The sequence below is a fragment of the Trichomonas vaginalis genome, chromosome V, assembly GCF_026262505.1.
Source record: "Trichomonas vaginalis G3 chromosome V, whole genome shotgun sequence".
Classification (NCBI taxonomy): domain Eukaryota; phylum Parabasalia; order Trichomonadida; family Trichomonadidae; genus Trichomonas; species Trichomonas vaginalis.
The window spans coordinates 8,647,918-8,669,752 of record NC_067207.1 but is presented as its reverse complement, the minus strand read 5'-3'; the positions used below and the strand labels follow the sequence as shown (position 1 = coordinate 8,669,752).

General features: G+C 29.3%; 11 protein-coding genes and 2 pseudogenes across 13 annotated transcripts, besides 4 other annotated features; 6 read left to right on the top strand and 7 right to left on the bottom strand.

Moving 5' to 3' along the window:
- Positions 1-522: 522 nt before the first annotated feature.
- Positions 523-564: a mobile genetic element.
- Positions 523-564: a terminal%2Cinverted (terminal inverted repeat of ISTv3 transposon ID:TVAGG3_0301680).
- Positions 565-1,308: 744 nt separating this feature from the next.
- On the top strand, positions 1,309-1,860 carry TVAGG3_0301670 (uncharacterized protein; the record flags this gene model as incomplete). Its single annotated transcript, XM_001295710.1, has 1 exon — positions 1,309-1,860. The coding sequence occupies one exon, from the start codon at positions 1,309-1,311 to the stop codon at positions 1,858-1,860; it is 552 nt and encodes a 183-aa protein (XP_001295711.1).
- Positions 1,861-2,590: 730 nt separating this feature from the next.
- Positions 2,591-21,835: part of a mobile genetic element that runs on past the window's edge.
- Positions 3,450-3,692, bottom strand: TVAGG3_0301660 (uncharacterized protein; the record flags this gene model as incomplete). Its single annotated transcript, XM_051229551.1, has 1 exon — positions 3,450-3,692. The coding sequence occupies one exon, from the start codon at positions 3,690-3,692 to the stop codon at positions 3,450-3,452; it is 243 nt and encodes an 80-aa protein (XP_051099281.1).
- Positions 3,743-4,171, top strand: TVAGG3_0301650 (uncharacterized protein; the record flags this gene model as incomplete). The annotated part of the gene is made up of 1 exon (XM_051229550.1): positions 3,743-4,171. One exon carries the CDS (start codon positions 3,743-3,745, stop codon positions 4,169-4,171), a length of 429 nt encoding a protein of 142 aa, XP_051099280.1.
- TVAGG3_0301640 (uncharacterized protein) lies at positions 4,198-5,150 on the top strand (the record flags this gene model as incomplete). The annotated part of the gene is made up of 1 exon (XM_051229549.1): positions 4,198-5,150. A coding segment is annotated over one exon (953 nt), but the record flags the coding sequence as incomplete, so codon positions are not given.
- TVAGG3_0301630 lies at positions 6,798-8,077 on the bottom strand (annotated as a pseudogene). Its single transcript has one exon. A coding segment is annotated over exon 1 (1,280 nt).
- On the top strand, positions 9,750-10,118 carry TVAGG3_0301620 (uncharacterized protein; the record flags this gene model as incomplete). The annotated part of the gene is made up of 1 exon (XM_001308670.1): positions 9,750-10,118. One exon carries the CDS (start codon positions 9,750-9,752, stop codon positions 10,116-10,118), a length of 369 nt encoding a protein of 122 aa, XP_001308671.1.
- Positions 11,673-12,140, top strand: TVAGG3_0301610 (uncharacterized protein; the record flags this gene model as incomplete). The annotated part of the gene is made up of 1 exon (XM_001308671.1): positions 11,673-12,140. One exon carries the CDS (start codon positions 11,673-11,675, stop codon positions 12,138-12,140), a length of 468 nt encoding a protein of 155 aa, XP_001308672.1.
- Positions 12,731-13,288, bottom strand: TVAGG3_0301600 (organellar and viral DNA polymerase type B; the record flags this gene model as incomplete). Its single annotated transcript, XM_001308672.1, has 1 exon — positions 12,731-13,288. One exon carries the CDS (start codon positions 13,286-13,288, stop codon positions 12,731-12,733), a length of 558 nt encoding a protein of 185 aa, XP_001308673.1.
- Positions 14,472-15,376, bottom strand: TVAGG3_0301590 (annotated as a pseudogene). The gene has a single exon. A coding segment is annotated over exon 1 (905 nt).
- Positions 15,548-16,768, bottom strand: TVAGG3_0301580 (uncharacterized protein; the record flags this gene model as incomplete). Its single annotated transcript, XM_051229548.1, has 1 exon — positions 15,548-16,768. One exon carries the CDS (start codon positions 16,766-16,768, stop codon positions 15,548-15,550), a length of 1,221 nt encoding a protein of 406 aa, XP_051099278.1.
- TVAGG3_0301570 (uncharacterized protein) lies at positions 17,101-17,565 on the top strand (the record flags this gene model as incomplete). The annotated part of the gene is made up of 1 exon (XM_051229547.1): positions 17,101-17,565. A coding segment is annotated over one exon (465 nt), but the record flags the coding sequence as incomplete, so codon positions are not given.
- On the bottom strand, positions 17,574-18,224 carry TVAGG3_0301560 (uncharacterized protein; the record flags this gene model as incomplete). The annotated part of the gene is made up of 1 exon (XM_051229546.1): positions 17,574-18,224. The coding sequence occupies one exon, from the start codon at positions 18,222-18,224 to the stop codon at positions 17,574-17,576; it is 651 nt and encodes a 216-aa protein (XP_051099276.1).
- Positions 19,681-20,292, bottom strand: TVAGG3_0301550 (uncharacterized protein; the record flags this gene model as incomplete). Its single annotated transcript, XM_051229545.1, has 1 exon — positions 19,681-20,292. One exon carries the CDS (start codon positions 20,290-20,292, stop codon positions 19,681-19,683), a length of 612 nt encoding a protein of 203 aa, XP_051099275.1.
- Positions 20,998-21,835: part of a mobile genetic element that runs on past the window's edge.

Here is a 21,835-nt window from a genome sequence, read left to right as displayed (position 1 = left end):
GAACACTTTTGAGATGATAATCAAAATATTTTGATTGAAAAATAATATATTATTTATCAGATATAGAATGGATTTTTTCAAATTTAAAAATTCTGAAAAATAAACAGTTTTGTAAAGTAAAAAAAATGAACGAAAACTCGAGACCTCGTATTCCAAATGAATGAGTAAGATATATGTATGAAAAACTTGAAAGTGGTGAGTAAGGATGTCAATTTGGAAGAAAAGTGAGAAAATTTTGATTGTGAACTCATCTCTAATATTTTGGCTCCTTAATATATTTGAATCATGATCTTTGAGAAGAGTTCTCAAAAGTATTCAAAAAAGCTATTTTTCCTTGAAATTTAAAAATCCTGTTTATTATATATTACCGAATTCAATTCCCTACATATTTCAAAATATTCTATGAACATTTCAATTTTTGAAAAAAAACATATTTTTCCAAATATATTTATTATCATATTTCTAATAATATTTCCTAAAGCGTCACTTTTTACTTCCTCGACGATTATATCCCTCTCAAAAAATTCAATAGCTTACATTTTGACAGAACTTAATATGTAACAAAATATTGCATTTTAGTGGTAAAAATTAAAATTTAAGTTTACATGGAGAAAAAAATTTTTAAATTCCAAAAAAAATTCAATTGGGATAACGATAGGGACAAAAATTTAGAATCCCCATATGCTTGGGATAAAATCACATGACTACTGGTAAAGTGCAATTCAAATTTTTTTGTAAGGAAGGAATTTTATGGCACCTCGAGCTCTCCCTCTAAAATTTTGAAAGTGTTTTCAAATTTTGGATTTCTTCGGGTATTTCTCTCTTGCTATCCTAAGAGCTTAACCGGTAACTGTCTATAGTAATATATACCCACATATACTAATGTGTATTGTGAATATATAGTATATCCATGGAAAAAAGAATTTTATTGTCTTCAAGTTCAATAAACATTGTGAAATAAAAGGTCTGGATTTGAAAAAGGAATTATCTGTATCATAAGCGTAACTTATATTTGACATAGATCAATTCGGGTTCCATTTTTAATGAATTTGAAATGCTTAGTATTCCAATAAACTCTGTACGTATCTAAAACGTCATAAAGATAGATAGATAAGGATATGTGCATGATCTAGTTATGGTTATTTCTATAAAATACCTCGAAGTGCCAAATAATTGAATAGTTGTAAACAATGTTTAATCCTTTCAAATTTGTTTAATATATAATGCTTAAAATTTTCAGCCTAACAGTCAGCATGAAAGCCAACCAAATCTTCTTTGTGACAGATTTGTCATTTGACATTGAATTGAATGTTTCCACTCCAACTCGCCATCTCAAAGTTTCTACAGAAAGGTTGGCCAGACATTGCATTCTTAGTTGGCCATCACAGTCTATATCAACTTCCAGTTTCTGTTTTTAATGTAGATACTGGAACACTTGAAAAAGACTATACAACAACTGATCTCTATTCTATTGTAGATCAGATATCTCTTGATTTCAATATCGAAAAAGACAGAATTGTTAACTATTTTAGTCGTACAAAGTATGCTTCATTATCAAAGCAAGTTTTCTATAGGATTGATTTTGGCTTACAACAGATTGCAAGAGGTGTAGGTCTTTCAGCTACTGTAATGAAAGTTGTAAAAGCAAATGGTATTTATACCGTCAATTGTCGATATGTTGGTGTTGAAGGATTACTTCAACCAGCTAAGTTTGCTAGACCGGGAGATTTAGTTCCAAATACAGATGCGAGAATTATCGTGCCAGATTACCAACCTCTAACCTCCGAACAAATTATCCAGGTTTATAATATGCTGTACAAAAAGATTGAAGATCAGTTCAATGCTTACAAGGCCATATAAATAAAAATCTAAATTAATCAATCCATCAAATTTTCTCAAAAAAAAATTGGGAATGCTAAATAAATTTCAATGCAAATAATGATTTTTTGACTAACAAATTTGAATAATAGTTGCTGAGGAAATCAATATGTTTGTTAAGAATAAAATCTCGTTTTATTTAAATATTTTGGATTAAACCTTGTATAAATTCAAAATATTTAAATAACTGAATTGAATAATCTATCAGAAAGGAGCGAGGGCTTATTTGAGATGAGATTATTTAAGTATTTCAGAGTAAAGGCAGTCATATCTAACCTAAATTCTGAATTCATATATCGGATAAGTTAGTATCTAGTAATTCGGTACCAAGGGTCTACGCCCCTCGGAACCAAAATTACTAGAATTTACAAAAACCGTTTGACATGTAAAATACATTTGACATTTACAAAAAATAAAAAAAAATAATTTTTTTAAAAAATAAACTTAAAAATTAACGTTAAAATTTTTGACACTTTACAAAATAAAAAAATAATTTTTTAAAAATAAACTTAAAAATAAATTAACTTAAAAATTTTTTAAATTTATTTTTTAATTCTGTATATACCAAATTTTATCATAAATGCTAAATTAATTTTAGAGTATATCTAACCTCATTTCTAACCTCATGAATTTTATCATAAATGCTAAAATTAATTTTAGGGTATATCTAACCCGATATCTAACCTCATTTCTAACCTTGTGAATTTTCTTATAAAGTTGCAATAGTTGAATTCAGTAACTGAGCCTCAAGGAAGAAAACATCCTTTCCGTCTTCGGGTAACACAACGGGGCATTTATGATCGTGTGTAGAATACATATCAATCCAAAACTCTCTATTATTTCCTGATAACTTATAATATTTAATATTTGTTAATGGTGATGATCTAGTATGTCCAATAAATTCATTTTCAACCCCTTTAGCGATATTTGAATATAAGATGACTTGTTTTCTGTCCCATACATTATATGTTATTATTGGTAATAATACTATTCGTTCTTCTCCGGGTTTATAATTAAATACATTCATGAAGTCTTCATTATACTGAGAAATTTTAAAACCTATCCTAAAATCACTTTGTCTCTTTTCTGCTATTTCATTAAACGGTGAGTATATAACAAATGTGCATGTATGTGAATCATCTATTTGTTCAATAAATTCATAATGAAAGTCTATAATTTGTGGTTGAATTCCTTCTTCTTTTAATTTATCAAGATACACATTTAATCCTAAAGCGTTTTTGTTAAATTTCTTTTCGAAAATTTCGTTAAAATCACTCATGCATTCATATAATGTTGTGTCGTCTTTGAAATATTTATATATGTGAATAGTTTGCTTAAATTCTTGAGTTTCGTTTATAACAACAACTTCGAGCTCAAATTCAACTTTTCTAAATCCTCGCGTTATGTACATACTTGATAAACCAATATATTTTTCGTTTATATTAACAGACCAGTCAATAGGTAATTTAAATGTGATTCTATTTCCATTTATTTTAACATTTTCGTCTTCAGAACTGAAAGACTGTTAAAGGTACTTGTCTATACATTTATTACAAACAAAAATATATCATTTATTCTTTCTTCTCAATGGATTCAGCCTTTTCCTTTTCCGCCTTTTCTTTAGCCTCACGTTCTCTTTTTGCTTTCATTCGCGGGTTCTTCTCTCTTCCTGCAGCTAATGCGGTTAACTGCTTTTCACTTAATTTCCTTTTTGGTTTTTGTGGTTTTTCTTCGGCTTTTGGTGTCTTTAGTTCTGTTAATATCTGCTCACGAATTTCTTTTTTGATGGCTTCAATATCTAATCCCTGACTCATTTGATTACCGATAAAAAATTCAAAATTTAAAAATTTTATTTGAATTAAATATGAGCCTATCAAAATCTGAGAGACAATCGATTATATTACATGATGCAAGAGGAATTCAGCATCCATTATATTATGTATCAACAAGTAAAGATGGAAAAATTTATGTAAGAAAAAGAAGAGTTCCATTAACGAATTCAGAAACTGATAAAATTGATATAAAACCTCCCCCATCTGAAACAAAACCAGAAATGAAATCGGAAATGAAATCAGAACCTAAACCGGAACCTAAACCAGATGTACTTTCGATAACGAATCAAGAATTAATAGCTAAATTTGTAAAGCAAACGGAATCAAAAAATCCAGACCCACCAGTAAAAGAACAGGAAACCAAAATTAATGAAGAGTTTGTGAAAAACGTAAAACATGAAATTATTGAACAAAAGAAACAAATTCCTCAACTAAGAAGAAGAGTTAGAATATTAAACTAAATAAATATTTTTATCTAACATAAAACATGCAAAACGAACAGCTTAACGAATTTACACCAGCTGAACATATCCATCAAATTCGTTCATATTTTGATGTAATCGATAATGCAATTAATATTGGTGATACTAATAGAAGATATATCGATTCAAAAATTCCATCACAACCGGGAAGCGCAAAGGATCATAACTGGGTCACATTCAATTTATCTCCGCCAGGTGAAAATATGCTAGACCTTTATAACACATTCCTTACAACTACCTATAAAAGTAAATATATCGTGGATAATGCTATTACTGGCTCATCAATTCCAAATACTAATTCTCCAGGTTTCTTTGGCGTTTTTGATGAATCAATTTACACTATTGAAGCATATCAGTTATTAGCAAATGGAAGACTTATTTATAGTCAGGATAATGCAAGAGAAGAAGCATATATCATATCTAATTCACAGACTACAGAACAAATAAAGAAAGTTGATGATTTCTCAAAAACGAGACATAAAGATGTATGGAAACGTTCTGGAACAGTTCGAACAGGTCAAATTATATCCGGACCTTTAGCTGCAGGAGCTGAAATTGATTTTAACATTAAAACAAAGATTCCATGTCGTAAATTCCTTATTCTAGAAGTTATTAGATTTATTCCTGCTTTTGCAGGCAACATTCAGTTAAAGGTTAAATTTAGTAGCGATGCATTCCAGGTAACAGCACTGCCGGTAGAAGATATTTTAGCTCATAATCCTTCTTTAATCAGTCAGGTAAAAGATAATTATGACCCACCAACTAATAAATTTGTTCCATGGAATGAACCATTCAATATGATAACAGCAGTTTCAAAATCAAATGGTGAAATTACTGTTTCAACAGTTGAACAAAGATTAACGAAGAAATCAGCTGAATTCATTGATTGCTTCATTCATCCTAAAGCATTTTCACTCGATCCAAATATTTACACTGAATTAGTCGATCATTATACATCACAAGCTTTATGTTTTCCAATTAAAGTAATGGACTGGATTCCTATGGACGGTTCGTTCAGTAAAGGTTCACCATCAGCAACTTTCACAGCAGCTTATACACCAATTAACGTTAAAAGCATTTGGGCTTTATTTAGGAAGAATGATAATTATATCGTGAATTTCGAAAATCCTAAATTTGAAACCCTTCAATTATCAATGGGCGCTTATGGAAGTATGCCAGCTGAACCGAAAGCTCTTATGGTCCTGTGTTCTATGAAATGGTTGCTAATGCATGCAATACAAATAACGATATGATAGGATTTAATGAAGATGTGATGAGGTCGTTAATTGATGATGGAAGCGTTAAACATTTATATGAATCATACGATAACACTCATTTCCTCTGTGGATTCCCTACGGAAACTGATTTCACATTTCAACAGGGTCAAACATCAACGGCACCAATTACATATAAATTAGGTGTTAAAGCTGATGATACAAATATAAGCGAAAAATACACTGTCAAACCTTTATTAGGATTTCTTAGAAATGCTTGTTTCGCTATTCAAGTCAGACCAGCTGGCATTCCTGCTGTTAGAATTGATGATTATAATTTAGCTGCTGATGGAGGTGAAGAGTAAAAAAATGTAGTTAATTTTTAATTTTCTGATTTTTTTATTTTTATAAAACGATGGAAAATAACTGGGAAACATTAGTAGCTGATGAAGATTACGAAATAACACAAAATATCCGTATCAAATAAGAAGAAGAAAAACGGAAAGACTGTCAGTGAGTATGAAGAAAAGAATGGATATATAAGATTAACCCTTAACGGTAAAAAATATCTTAAACATAGATTAATAGCTATTCAGTGGATTGATAATCCTGATAGTTTTGGGGAAGTTGACCATTACGATAAAGTTAGAAATAATAATAAGATTGATAATCTACATTGGTGTTCAAGTTCTACAAATAATAGAAATAGAAGTAAAGCAAATGGAGTAGAATATAATTTCGTTGATGAAATCAGTGAAAATTCAATTACTGTTTCACATTATGGAAATCATGAATTTGAGGATTTATTTTACGACATCGATGCAGATTTGTTTTATTATTATAACGGTCGTCAGTATAAAGAACTATACATTAATGAAAACATAAATGGTTCATTATATGTTAACGTTTATGATGTAATAAAAAGAATGCATTATATAGTAAATTCAAACGCTTACATAATTTAATATGAAAAGTTTATTTTTGTCTTGAACGAAAAATATATTATTATATCTTAATGACTTCAGAACTTTAATTTCCTTATGAAAGTATTTTTAGTCGTTATTGAAAAGTTAAACTTCTCTTCAAAACAGGGTGCTGTTGATTTGCATAAATCAAATGCAATTTCCTCATATGAAGGGCTTCATATAATTTCATAACTGAAAACTCACTATCTTTATCATATCTTCCCTGAGGAATCATTAATCCTTTATCTTCATCATAAACGCATTGTACTGCATCAGGAAACATTTCATTTGCTGTTAAAGCTATAATATCTTGTTTTACGCCTTTCATTCTGCAGTGAAATGCAACTTCATTTAAATTATTCGTGAGTAAATCAATGTAAGTCTTCTTTCCACAGAAAATACTTTTATAGGCTAAACTTTGTTTACCTTTTGTGATTTCTGCAAAATCTGAATGAAACTGACCTAAATTCTTTCCTATTAATTCACGACCGTATCTCTTCTTAAATTCCTGAGCTAAACGTGGTATATCCTCATTATACAGGTGCATCGAATCTGTATCCTGGTATGCTATATACAAGCCCATATCCTCAGCAGTGCAAAATACTTCATTCATGATACGTTTCGACATAGATAAGATATTAACACCTAAGGGGCAAAAGTTAAAGTGTCTGCAAATGCTTTTAGTGAGTTTGAAAATAGTTTTATCCGAACCATCTAAACCTTCAAATTTAATAATATGGTTATAATTTCTGATGGCATACCTAACAGCATCTTTATCATCAATGATTTTAATTTTCGACTCTATCGGGGACAAAATAGTTTTTCCATAAATACTGTTCAAAATTAATTTAATATTTTCTTGTAGCGGATTTTCTTCCTTCTTATACTTTAATCTCAATTCAAATAATTTCTTAACTTCATCTCTTATTCTAAAATCTCTTTTTTCATCGTAGTAGTAACCCTGTAATACTTCGCAGCTGATGCTCTGATATTTTATTAAATCCTGCAAAGCTATGTGGTCCACGTACATTAAACAACATGTGTTAGAACTTCTCGGAACAGTGGCTTTGTCCTTGGCTTTGTCCTTGGATTTACCCTTGGTGCTTTTCGCCTTTAGCTCCGGGTTTAATTCTGGATCTACTGTTATAAGTGGAAAGTGCCTTTTAATCTTAATCTCAGTTATTTTTATTAAAACGAAGAAGCCAGAAATGAATTTCTCACTTTCAGGCTCGCCCTGGTCATCATCGAATAAATGTTTTAACAAATATTCAGAGCTTAACATTTCTTTCTTCATAACCTTTGGAATTCCTTCTAAAGTATAAAGTCTCGCGATAGCGGATGGATATAGTGAAACAGCGTCGAAGTCTGCAATGAATTTCTTTTCGCTCTTTTGTTTCTTATTATCAGCTAACATACATCTACCACCTTGAATACAGCGTGAAATAAATTCTCTTGGTTTATTTGAGAGGTCATATAAATTTCCATTGGGAATATACTCTGTTTTCGAAAAGTTTGTTAGCAATTGAACAAATGCTAACGTAATCATAAACGTTTAAATCAAATTCTTTTAATATATCATTTCTGAACTTAACGAAACCTTCTCTTAAAATCCTTACGTCCTGTTTGCAATAAAATGAGCTATATTTTTCTAAATCGAAATGGTTTTCATCTATTCTGCAGTTTTCGATTAAATCTATGTTTTTCATGAACGTTCCAACATCTTTTACAAACTTACACGCTTCAGAAATTACGCCAGTTTTGTTATCATTAACTAATAAAGAACTTGAATAATATTGATACGGAAATACTTCCTTGGGTCCAGTTTGTAAATGAAACATTTCAGGAAATAGTTTAAGCTTCTTATTTATAACAGTGTATGAATCTTTTATAATGATTGCTTTACCTTTATATATTCCCGTTATCTGCATTGTTCTAGAACCCTTAATAATTGGTGTTCCTGATTTCTGTTAAATGTCTTAAAATGAAATTGATATCATAACTGAGTTATGAAAATATACTAAACTCTTATCTGGAATTCTTTCTAAAAATTCTGTTGCACAATTTTGACCCCAAATGCTTTCGCTAATCTTTCCATCTTCACTATCATAACAAATGTTAAACGCTTTATGAACTCCATCAGTGCTACATTCAAAGTCAGCGAAGAAAATGTGTTCAGGAATGAATTTTTGTTTTGATTTATCACTATCTTTACTTTCAGACTTTTTCTTTAACTGAACACAGTATTTAGGAGTATAATTTAAATCTTTAAACGGTGCGAGATTTTGTTTATATAAATCTGTTGCATAAGTGAAAAGTTCACCATAAGATAAAGGTTCAAAGTAATTGCACTCTCTTAATGTTTTCAAAATATCCCATAAAGGAGTTGTTCGTGAAGAATCAATGATAAATCTATTTTCTCTTTTCTTATATATTTTCATTTGACGCTCGATATTCCAGCCGCCTAATGATTTGAGAATTTCGTTATAATTTTTGATAAAATATGTTGTCATGGGTAATCTTTCATTTAACATATAATGGTCTTCGACGAGTAATAAATCTATAGTTTGCCTTATTTCTGTCTTTGATGGCGTATATGTTTTTCTCTTATTATCTTTTGAATTATCGAAATAACCAATGGTAACATTAAACTCTATCCCTGTTGCGTCAGAAATTTCCTGAATCTTACTTTGTGGAAAATCTCTAACTCTAATGACTTCACGCATGTGGTCTACAGTCTGCTCATCAACTCCAGCCTGAATGCAAGCATAAACGAAGCAGTTATCTTCTGTCATCAATTTTGCAGTTCTTTTGTTAAGTTCATTGAAAATTTGATAGCGCTCAAGATTTATAGGTAATTTACAAATATATTTCCAAAACTTACCACTTCTCTTTTTATTCGTTCTCTTTTCATCAAGAATTTCATTCCAAAAATCATCTATATCCTGTTTATCTCCTATATCTTTAAGTCTGTTTAATAATCTTTGCTGACGTGCTGTTAATTTGCTTTCATCTCTTTTTTCTCTCTTCTGTGGCTTACCTTTCTTAATATCGCTCATCGTTAATCCTTCATATTCGGTTAAATCATACATTTTAATTTCTTCGAGGTTCTTAATATTTGTCATAAAGAAATCATAATGTTTTTCAATTATTCCGGCTGCGTTTGCTTCAATCTCTGTTATAAAGTTTTCTTGCTTTAACTGATGAAGTAAAGCTCCGATGTTCTCGATATTCAATGTTGAATTAGTAAATTTACCATCAAGTCTATAACAAATCATCCATTTTTGCTGTGAATTTACTTTTATCTTCTGCAGAAGCCTAATAAACATTTTACCGAAACGTTCATGTAAATACTTTCTGTTTTCTTCATTGAGTTCTTTAATGTTAAAATCTATGATTCTATTTCCTGCTTTAACATTTTTGCGTTTATTATTTTCATCATTCTTTAACCATTTCTCGCCATCAAGAGCTTTATCATCTATAGATTTAATCACTTCGTTTGCTTTGCGTAATTGTGCAATTGCTTTTGCATATTTTACAGCTATATTTTTCTTTTCTTCATCGCTTTTCTTCTTTCTCGTTTCACCTACATCCACATTAGTTATATCATGCATTTCATGCCTTACTTCCTTCGGTACCGCCTTACGCGTCTTTCCTACATCAACATTAGTTATATCATACATTTCTTTTCTTACTTCCTTCGGTACTGCTGTCCTTGTCCTTCCTACATCAACATTCATCATATCATGAATTTCCTGCCTAACTTCCTTCGGTACCGCTTGTTTATGATATAAATTAACCTGAACATCATTTAAAGGAAATGTTTTGTTATTAATGTAATCATTAATTTTCTCGTAAGTGACTACACCTCTGTAATCATTGAGGTATTTAGCTAATGAAGATTTGTTAGTTGCATATCTTTTGCTAACTTCAATGTCAGCATTATTCAATAACTTCTTAATTTCTTCATGGTCTAATCTAGATAGCTTTTTATACATCTTTTATGGAAAATAAAAAAAATATTTTCCGTAAAAAATAAAATTTATTTTTTAAAAAAAAATTCACTCAATAAATTTTATGTTCACATATGCAGCCTCAGAAGTTCGAATAAGATATTTTACAAAATCTTTATATAAAGCCTTTTCATTTATTCTGTGAAATCCGTCAGAAGTTTCATCTAAGTATATTTCTATTGATTGTGGAATTTTCTTTGATTTCTTAACTTTTATAAGAGGTTTTATATTTTGCAAGAATATATCCTTGGAATCTGGTCGATAACCGTTTTTTCTACAAAATTGTATATATTCTTTATATGTAGCCCTTTCATTTATTTTTACTTCTATATATGTAAATAGTGGGGGTTGTAAATAATAGACATCTAAATTGAAAAATCTTCTTTCTGTCATCTTTTCTATCAGATAAAAAAAATATTTTTCCATAAAAATATATTAGGGAAAACCGCAACCACTTTTTTTAATCACGATTTAAATATATAAATCGCGATTTTTTAGAAAAATCGCGACTTTTTTAAAATCGCGTTTTTAATGAATTGCGATTTTATTGTGGTCGCGATTTTTCAAAAAAATCGCGATTTATATGGAAAATCGCGTTATTGGTTCAATCTAAAGATCATTATTTAAAAAGTGAACTAAAAAATATAAATATAAGAATAAAATAAAAATTGTAATAAGAATGTTATAAAAAGTTTTTTAGATTTGAGTTGCCGATAGGCTTGAGCAAATGTATTTTTATTGCTAAAGGTTTTTTTTTGTTAGATTTATGTAATATTTTTTAGTTAAAGGTAAATTATGATTAATTAGTGCAGTAAAGTAAGACTTCAAGAATTTTGACCAGTAAAGTGGGATTGAGGTATTTGTTATCGAGATTGTTTGATTTTAGATCTCTGATTTCGGCAAGTATGCAGAAAAACCATATTGTGAGCAGTCTAAAATGGATAAACAGCCATTCTAGATTCAAAAAATCGTTGTGAATTGCTTTGTTATTGAATTTAATTGCGACCTTTTCGCTTAATGGGGTCCAAAATCATGGTTCCGATTTGTTCTATGTTCGCGATTGATAAAGAAAATCGCGTTTAATTTTGATCACAATTTTCCATAAAAATCGCGATTTTTTTGAAAAATCGCGACCACAATAAAATCGCAATTCATTAAAAAACGCAATTTTTCTAAAAAATCGCGATTTATATATTTAAATCGTGATTAAAAAAGTGGTTGTGGTTTTCCCTAATTTATTTTTTTAAGTTAATTTTTTAAAATAATTTATATTTTTAATTTTAATAAAATAATGTCTGAGTACAAGTTCTATTCATACAATGCTCTCGCTACTGCTGTTAAGGGTGAATTCATAAATGGAAAAAACGTGAACGTTATATTAAATAAAAAGTTTGTGAAAGAATCTAAATACGGTCAGTTTGTTAAACCATACGCTATCATTATTGATAGAAAACGTTACACACCACATGAAATAGCAGTATTACTTAAACAGAAAGGAATATTTGTAAATATCAAAGATACACACTATACAATAATGAAGAACTCTAACGCTGAATTTTTCAGCATCGTTTTAGATTTATCGCAGCCGAAAGAATATAAAAAAGGAGAAATGATAACAAAATATTATCCTTCATCACTGAAGACGATAACGAATAAAAATATAATCAAAAAGCTCCTACCAGTAATTGAGGAAGCAACGATTGAATATGATGAAGAAGGTAGTGAAATAGTTGAAGAAATCGACCCTGAGGCTTTATAAGTTTTGATAAATGTAAAACATAACATTATCAACATGAAAGGAGGAATACATAACATATATATTATTTTTATTTAAATAATGTAAGCGGCTCGTGGCTCAGTGGGATGAACTCGCTCCTCAGAGGTATCGGGGAACTCGTTTCGACTCCAACCGGGTTTAGGTTTTTTCCTTTTATGCATGGAAATTGAGAAGTATTGAATTTGTAGGTACAGAGGATCCATAAATATTCGTTTTGGTGTTAGACCCTAATGAAGAAAAGATGGAATCATAAATTCGTGAATTATAACTTCATGAATCATAAATTCTTGAATTATAACTTCATGAATCATAAATTCGTGAATTATAAATTCGTGAATTATAATTCCATTTATCTCAAAATTGAATACTTGTGAATCATAAATTCTTGAATAATAAATTCGTGAATTATAACTTCATGAATCATAAATTCTTGAATTATAACTTCATGAATGATGTAAAGTCCATGAGGGAACATAAATGAAGAATGTAAGATAAATTAAAGCAAAAATATATTTTTAGTTGAAAAGGGTAGATATAACCCGATTTATACCCTCATTTCTACCCCAGTCATTTTATAAACGTTTCACATGATATACGTTATGAATTCGTGAAATTTTAAATATTTTTGTAGCTTCTATTTCTTCAGTTAATATATCAAAAGTTTTAACGATACCGAAAGTTTCTTTATACTTCTTCTTGACATCAGATAAAAGGAAATCATCAGCTGTGGGATGGTTTTTATTCAGAAATTCTAACATGTTCATTTTATTTTCTGCTGGTTTCTCTGCTTCTTTCTTTAAATCTTCGTAATCGTTTCTCATTCTTTCTATCTCTTTTACTGAATAATTATATTTCCTTATTGCTGCTTTACATTTCGAACACTGAGGATTCATTTTGGCGTTATATTCTGAAACCTTACCTGCTAAAATAACTAAAGCATCAATGGCTTTCTTTAAATCTGAAGCAGTTGGTTTTATCTGTTCATGCCATACTTTACCTCTTCTGTCTTTATCTCTAATCTCCCATACACACATAGCAGCTAATGAAACAAAGTTATCGTAAGTCTTAAACTCCTCAGATTTATAAATATCAGAAATGTTTTTATAAACCATATCACAGTCTTTATCCATAACCTTGTGGTTACAGTGAAAACCCAAAAATTCAGAATTTACTTTACGAATGAATTTCTTAATTTCTGCTGAATCACTAACTTTAACTTCAATTTCATCGAATTCAGGAATAGTTAGTTTCTGTTGCTGTACTTCAGGTAATTTAGGTAAATGGTCTATGATATCTTGCATTTCATATAGCTCCTGTCCATTTGTTTCATCTTTCGCGCTACAGTCTAAATTACTTGTTAAAAGTTCCTGCTTAATTTTTTGTATTTCTGTTTCGAAAGTAAATGAAGAAGGAATGAAGTTTTTCATTTCTACTAACATTGACGTAGGATTCATGACTAATGAATTTGGTGCCGTGCATGCTGTTGAAAGTGCTGATGTTTCGATTTTTGTAATCATATTTATATAAAAATAAAAAAATAAAAATAAAATAAAAACTAACTTTAAAAATTAATGTCTTACATTTTTGAATAATTTATTTTTTTAATTTGTAAGAAATGAATGAATCAAAACCTATTACTTTTGTATTCGAAGTAGAAACGGGGTATCCATTACGTGCAAAACATTATTATGATTCTTATACTGAATTTTGTAAAAAATATAATTATAATCCAGATTCTAAAGAAAAATTCATACAAAATATGAAACCTCATTTTGATGATTGGAATAAAAAATAATTAAAGAAAGCCAGTGAATTAGAAGAAATAGAAAATGATAGTTCATCTGATGAATTTTTCATTTATGAAGATGGTGTTTATAGATTAAATGAAAAGGCTGTATATAATGATTATATACACAGAGAAAAATTTTATAAAAAACTTTTAGAAGGTTTAGAGAGGGATGGATGGACAAAACATAATTAAATAAAAATAAAATAAAAACTAACTTTATTTTTTTATTTCGTGAAAATTCATGAGGGTAGAAATGGGGTTAGATATCGGGTTATATCTACCCTTTTCAACTAAAAATATTTTTGGCGTAAATTTACAGTATTTATGAAAACATTAATATATAAAATTCATGAAAACATTAACGATAAAATATATTTCTGCAGTTCATCCGTTACCTTATTAACTAATTAATTACAGACATAAAATATATTTAGTTCATAAAAATTTTTTGATTAATTTTGGCATATTTTTATCCTTCCAATAATCCCTTTCGAGTTCCGATAAATGTGTAGGGTTCGATTCTCTCAAATTTCTAGAAGGAATTTTATCATCCACACCTCCTTGATAAACGGTTCGATTCTCTCAAATTCAAGAATTTTATCTAACATTGCTAGTAGTTCATATGTTTCAAAGTTTTGAACATGACCTTCGATATTCATACATTTACTATCTAAACTATTAAGAGTATCTTTTACGCTTGTACTTGGATTTTCTAAAGGTGCACTTGAACCAAGGGTATAGTTCAATATTATGTCGTCTGCTCTAACAGTAGTGAAGGATTCATGTGTATGGTTCTTGTCTGCTTTACTATTTAATGTAGCTTGAAGTTCATTTATATCGGAGATATTATGTTTATGAGATTCCAAAACTTTGTTCGTTGCGTCAAGTTCATCTTTGTCAGCTTTATTTTTAATAGCATCTTCAAAAGTTATTTTTGCCTTAACTCTCAACATAAATCTTGGTTCAACTAATACATCGTTAACAAAGAAGTATGAAGCATAAATTTCATCGTTATAATCAAATGCTTCTGGTGCTTTACCTGTTGTATCATAATTTATAACACATCTTGTGTCATAACCTTCAGCACGAATGAATTTATATCTTCTTTCATTAACATCTTCCGTATTCACTTCTTCATCCTGTGTTAAATATCCATGATAATCCGTTATAATCTGTTCATCTGAACTTATATAATGAACATGGTCTTTATCTGCTTTACTATCTAATTTCTCATTAACATCATTCACTTCTAATTCAACTCTTCCGCCAGAACTCTTATTATCATTAATCTTTTTCATTAATTCAGTAATTACGTCATAAAGACTATATTCTGTTTTCGGTTCTGTAAATAATGAGTCAAAATTTCTTTTCATCATTACATCGCTACATTAATGATATCATCAATACCTTTTTCATTTATTCTCTTCATTAGTTCTGCAATAATGACGAATATATAATCTGTTAATTTATTCTCTTCATCAATGGTTATAGAATGATTTGAAATCGAATCATTAACACCTCTAAATAAATCAATAACTTCAGGATATACGTTTTTAATGTCTCGAATAACCTGACCCGTATCCTCTGGTTCTCCTTCTTCTTAGTTTATGTCTCTAGCCATCATCAACGCAGCCATAACCGGAGGGTTTGTTGCTACCTGTTCGAAAATCTGTCCGTTATGTACGGTATATCTAAATAATTTCTTTGTGTTTGTTAAAACATTTGAAACAAGTCTTTTAAAACCATCTACAAAATTTCCCGTTTCACCTAATGTTCTTGCAGCATCTACAAGCTCACCCATTCCCGCTTTTGACCCCAAAAACGTCCATATTGCATTTATTTCACTCTGTATAGTTGTCCATTCTGCAAAACTAACGCCCGCATTCGCTAAGTCGAAAATGAAACCCAGTGGATCTAACTTAATTCCGCCTTCTTTTTCAATTTCAACGAACTCACTAACATGAGATTTTAAATATTCTTTCGTTAAAATCGTTTTCCCTGATGTCATGCTGTTAACGGAACTATCACCGTCAAAAGTTAACGAATTCAATTTCGTCATTGATGCTTTTATTTCATACACCGCTTTATCTACCGTTTTTGGTTCACCTTCTTTAGAAGTGTATGAAACATTAATTAATGAATTATATGAATTCATGAATGAGTTAAAATCAATGATTTTCATTAATGAAGCCTTTAATGATTCATTTACTGTCGAATCCCTTAAAGTAATTAATGAACTGTCATTTATGAAAGGTACACTGCAAACCGTCGAGTTTGGATCAAATGCCGTAGTCGGTGAAGGAGTATTAATTATATAAGTCATTAAATCATTAAGTGATGTAAATAATGTTGTAATTCTTGATTTAATTTCTTTAGCATCTGTTATATACGGTAATTTTATTTCTGTAGTTTCTGAATTAAAGATATTCGCTAAAATGTTTTGTAAACTGTTTTGAACAGTTGTATAAACCGTTGAATTCGGAACCCTTACGATTTCACCATCCTTAATAAAGGGCATTGCACATGGCGTAGTGCTTGGGTCAAATCTTTCGGGATTATAATTCAACATATATTCTAATGCTTCATAAACAGACCTATATACTGTTGTGTTATCTTTTTCAATAATTTCACCATTTTTAATAAAAGGCATTGTACATGGCGTTAATATTGGAATGAATTTTTCATATTCTTTCCATGATATATAATGTTCAGTTTTTCCATCAGTGATAATTAAACATTCATCATTAAATGAAAACGTGTATGAACCGAAAATTAATCTTTTCGCCCTATCAGCTTCATAAGAATATGCGGATATACTCATATTTTTAATTATAATAAAAATGTTGTTCTATTTGCAAAGTACAGACCCTAATGATTACGGGACATTAAAATTACAAACTAACCTTGGTCTTCAGAATGAACCACTAGCTTTCAGAGTTCTTGATTTTAGCACTATCGCTTCATTTGTTATAACAGATACTAACGATTTCATTACATTTGAAATTGATGGTATTAGTACTGAAATTCATTTTAAAGCAAGAAATAAATATGATATTGATACGTTAGAGAAAAAGATTCAGGATCTCATTGATGAAAAATTTAACGGAGCCTTAACTGTGAATTAACTGATTCAGGAATAATAAAATTAGTTCCGAAAAAGAATTTAAAATTACTGATATGACTCATCGAGCACGTTTATTATTAGGTGCTTATCATCAAGAATTACCATTAAAATCTTCTATTGAAAATCAGAAATATATAATTGAAATGAAATCTGCGCCCTACATCTGTTATGGAAACTGTTTACATGTTGAATCAAAAATAAGTACTGTAACAGGAATTTCAGGAGTTAATAATAAAAATGCTGTTATAGAATATAAATCGTTCTGTTACGCCGTTAATTCTGTATTCATGCCTAATTTCCCGATTTTATTAAGACATGAAGGAAAATGGGTTCGAATTCAACCACACCATTTAAAAGATATGACATTTAGATTAGTTGATTTTCAAGGCGAACCAATTGAAATTAAAGCTCCTGTTCAAATGACTATAGAAGTTGATTTTTGGTCTAATATAAGAGCTAATGGACTAGATGATGAACCAGGGATAAAAATATAAATTTTAAATTAATTCGTTAAAACATATTTCAAGCAAAGTTTATATTCCGTTGAAAGTTTTGTGTATTCATTCGAATATTTATATTTAAACTCAACTCCTGTAGTTCCTGGTGTTTCAATTATTCTAATATTACCGATTTTCATGAATACTGGTATTTGACCGCAACATTCGATTTCGGGGTCGAGATAATCAATAACGCACTGTTTCCCTGTTATTCTTGATATAACATTTTCTAAATCCTCCTTTGTTAAAATTATTTGATTCTTACTAATTAGATTTGTCAAAAGCTTCTTATCGTCTTTGAGTAATATTGTTTGATATAAATTAAGGAGGTAATGGTCTACGTTATCTGAAGGATTTGTTTGAATAGTTGAATAAGGGTTAGGGCTCAATGAGCCCGAGAACCCTTTGAGTTCTTCTTGAGCATCACGCGATATGATTGGTTCTAATGGAGGTGGATATTCTAACTTAACTTCACTATTAGCGTTTGCGCTTGAAGCTGTGTTTAAATTTACCGACTTAAGTTCTGGCTCTTTATCTTTCAAGTTCTCAGAACTATAATTTTTGATTATAATATTATTTGTCGTTCTTGAATCAACATTAGATGTAGGTTCAATAGGAACATTCACTGCACCGGCTAAGATGGATTTACTTCTCATTTTCTAGAGAATAAAAATCTTTTATTACTATAAAAATGAATAATATCTTTGATAAAGGTTTAAACGTGAAACTTGAAAATGAAAATTTTGTTGAATTCATTGAAACGGGCGCGGTTTATAAAGATGTTGAGGTGTTAAATAAGAAAGCAAAAGGCAGGAGTAGAAATATGAACATCGATTATAAACCATTTACTATTTACGTAAATGATGGTTCTGGTGGTTCAAACATTAAATATGCAGAAAGTAATAGAGTTTATGCGTTAAAAGGTGAAGCACCATCGATTAAAAACAGTTATTCTAATCTTTATCCTCAAAAACTAACTAATCCAGAAAGTGTGGACATGAATGACACCAAAAATATAAACAGAAATGGTGATAGAGATGGATGGAATCTATTCACAACACCTCATCTAAAAATAAAGCTTTAAAATAATGTTGGTCTTTCCCAAGGTATATTTTTAACATTAATTGTATTAGTCATTATATGAATTTCTAAATATGAACGTGGTGAAATGAGTGATTTATAAGCATCCCAGATTTCATCAAAAGGTAATGTTATACCTGATTGCTTCCAAATTAATTCTATATCGTATTTTGAGAAACCTTGAAATATAACGAAATCAGTAATTAAACGTTTAATATTTAATGCTAAAAACCTCCACGTTTGCATAAGTATTGCAACAGTCATGTGATAATGTCTGACTTTAGTAATTAAATTAGCTAATGGTGAATCTGGTTTTGAAACTAAACCTTTACCAGCGAAATCATCACAAACTAATAAAGTGTTTGATGGATATTTTTTAAAAGTGTATTGCACGAAAACTCAGTTGACTTCACTTATCATGAAAACATTTTTTTCGCAATATTTCATATTTATTTATGCATTTTGAATTATGTTAAATACAATTATTTTAGTTAAATATGTAGGCATATATATTTTTTGGTATTCGAGTGAATATAATTTCGATTTGACTACTTATAATCGATTAAATATAATTGTATTTGGTTCGGTTAAAATATTTTCATTTGATATAGTATAAGTTACTGAATGTATTCTGCAATATATTAGTACATATATCTAACTGTATAATGAGTTTATCTGCCTTTTATATTTAAAATATTACTTAAATGTCATTGGTTTCAAAAATTAGAAGATGTTTTTGATAAAAGAAAAATAATTTATATAATTATATATTGTTTGATTAAAATTGTGTAGATACAATATCAGCGATTGATCAAATTGTTGACTTGAACGTCACAACTTATTAGAAAGCATTTTTAGTCCAAGATTCAAATATGTATAATCAGATGTTATTTAATTAGTGCATAAAACAAAATACCTAACTTAATTCATCTAATTAAACTTGGATTATATTTTGTGATATTCAAGGGCTATATCATAAACAATACCAGATGAAGAAAGACAAAGTTATATTGTAATGTAGCTTATAATTAATCATTTCTTAAGTTTGTTCTCTCTATTATTTTTCTCATGGTTTTTATATAATGGTATGATAAGTGAAGTCAACCGAGTTTTCGTGCAATACAGATATTTTTTAAAAGGATATTTTGAAAGTTTTGAGAGAATGTAGTTTGTCAATCGTTTCATATCATACGTACCATCCTGCTGTCTCAAATGATGTTTATCAATAATTCTTTCCATTTCTTCCGAGGTCTTTTGCATGCCAGATTGTATAAATTCAACTATTGCATAATATTTCTTCTTTCTTCTAATATAACGTTGAAGAAAAGAAATGAGTTCGCTATCTGGAACTTTAATTACTGATGCCTGAACTTTACTCATAAACGTTTTCGCTGTTGAATCCATTGAATCTGAAGTTGCTGATATAATGATTTGGTCATAATATGAATCAGTACCCAGGCGTTCAGTAATTAAAATATGACGTATTAAATTAAAAGTCTTCCCTGAACCCATTTTTCCACAATAGAAATACACACCGTTTGAACAGAACTGATAATCCTTACTGAAAGGAAGAATTAATGAACTATTAAGTTTATCAGATTTTTCATTCATTTTTTCATCGACTTCTTCAAATAAATGTTTCATTTTATTATAATTAAAAATGCAAGTCAGAAATTTTGTTAATACCGTTCCCGGTCTTAATGATAAAAGTATTAAAATCTATTATGAGCACATATTTTCACAACCGTTTAAAATAATCAATGGTGAATACATTTATGAATACCCTAAACACTGGGTTGATTATAACACTGGTGAAAAAGCGATTGAAATAAGACAGATAAAAACCATTCCTGCAGGACGAACCATTGAATTATATAATTTTGGAATAATAAGAGATAATCATCAATATGATTTACAGATTTATATCGATTTAGACACAGGAGATGATATGACAGCATTTAATAAAAAGATTAAATCGGTTCTTATTGAACAGTTAAAAGGTGCCGGATATCCTCAACCTAATGAAGTTGATATGTTTTATAGTTTTGAAACTAATTCAATAGAATTTCGTGTTAATTCAAATTCAAAAGCTGGTTTCATATTTGATTTAAAAGATAGCGCTGTCGGTGATGAGATTGAAAATGTATACACGAATAAAAATTTTCAAGAGATTACAGGAATTAATAATGATGAATGCTTTTATCGATTTGCTCAGTTTGGAGCAGAACAGATAACATTAAATGACCTCCTGGAGTACCTACCAAAATCAATTTCCATTAAAAATGATGATTATTTATTAACATCAATTTCATTTAATGGTGTTTGGTCCAGGGAAGCAGCAATCATTAAGGGTGCACACGAGAGGATCATGTAAACTTCAGAATTTAGAACCTTATTTTTAGGCATTATCTTGGCTACCTATTTAGGCTCGAAAAGCAAAAAATATCAAAAAATACAACTTGACTCCATTATGACCCTTTCATGGAGGTAGTTTTTATCCGCTAGTATTTTCCCTTTGAATCTCTTTACAATTCGAAATCAAATTCAAAACTCAGTAGAAGAAAGGAAGAATCGACTTACTACGGTTGTAATACGAATAAATACATATATTTAATTATTTTTATTTACATAATAATTGTTTGAAGCTCATATTCCAACAAATTTTTAAATAAAAACATTAAAATGTTGAAAATGTTCATTTATTTTAATAGGGTTTTGGCACTTTATTGAGGAATTACTACATACATAGTCGAACTGAACTTGATATTTTGAAATTTAAATTATTTATCAAAATTAAAATTTAACTTGAAATTTATAATTATTTAGTCATATTTTGCATAATTCTAAGTAGATTTTGTAAAAAATCAAGAAAGAAAAATTTTAACGTGCTTTATTTTTTCTTTTTTATAATAATACATATTATTATATAATTAACATATTCATAATGTTTCACCCTTTCAAAAATATAATCCTCCTCCTCTCAAATAAACGTACATACGGGTGGCCTCTTTTTTCAAAAAATTAAAATTTGAAATTTTGGGCTCAAATATTAGAGATTTTTTCAACCTTCAACGATATATGTTGTCTATATCAGACCTCCTTTCTTTTTGATACTTAACATTGTTCCTAAATCTTAGCCGTTAAGGCTGTTCTGAAAATATTTTTTTTCGAAAAAATTCAAAAAAAA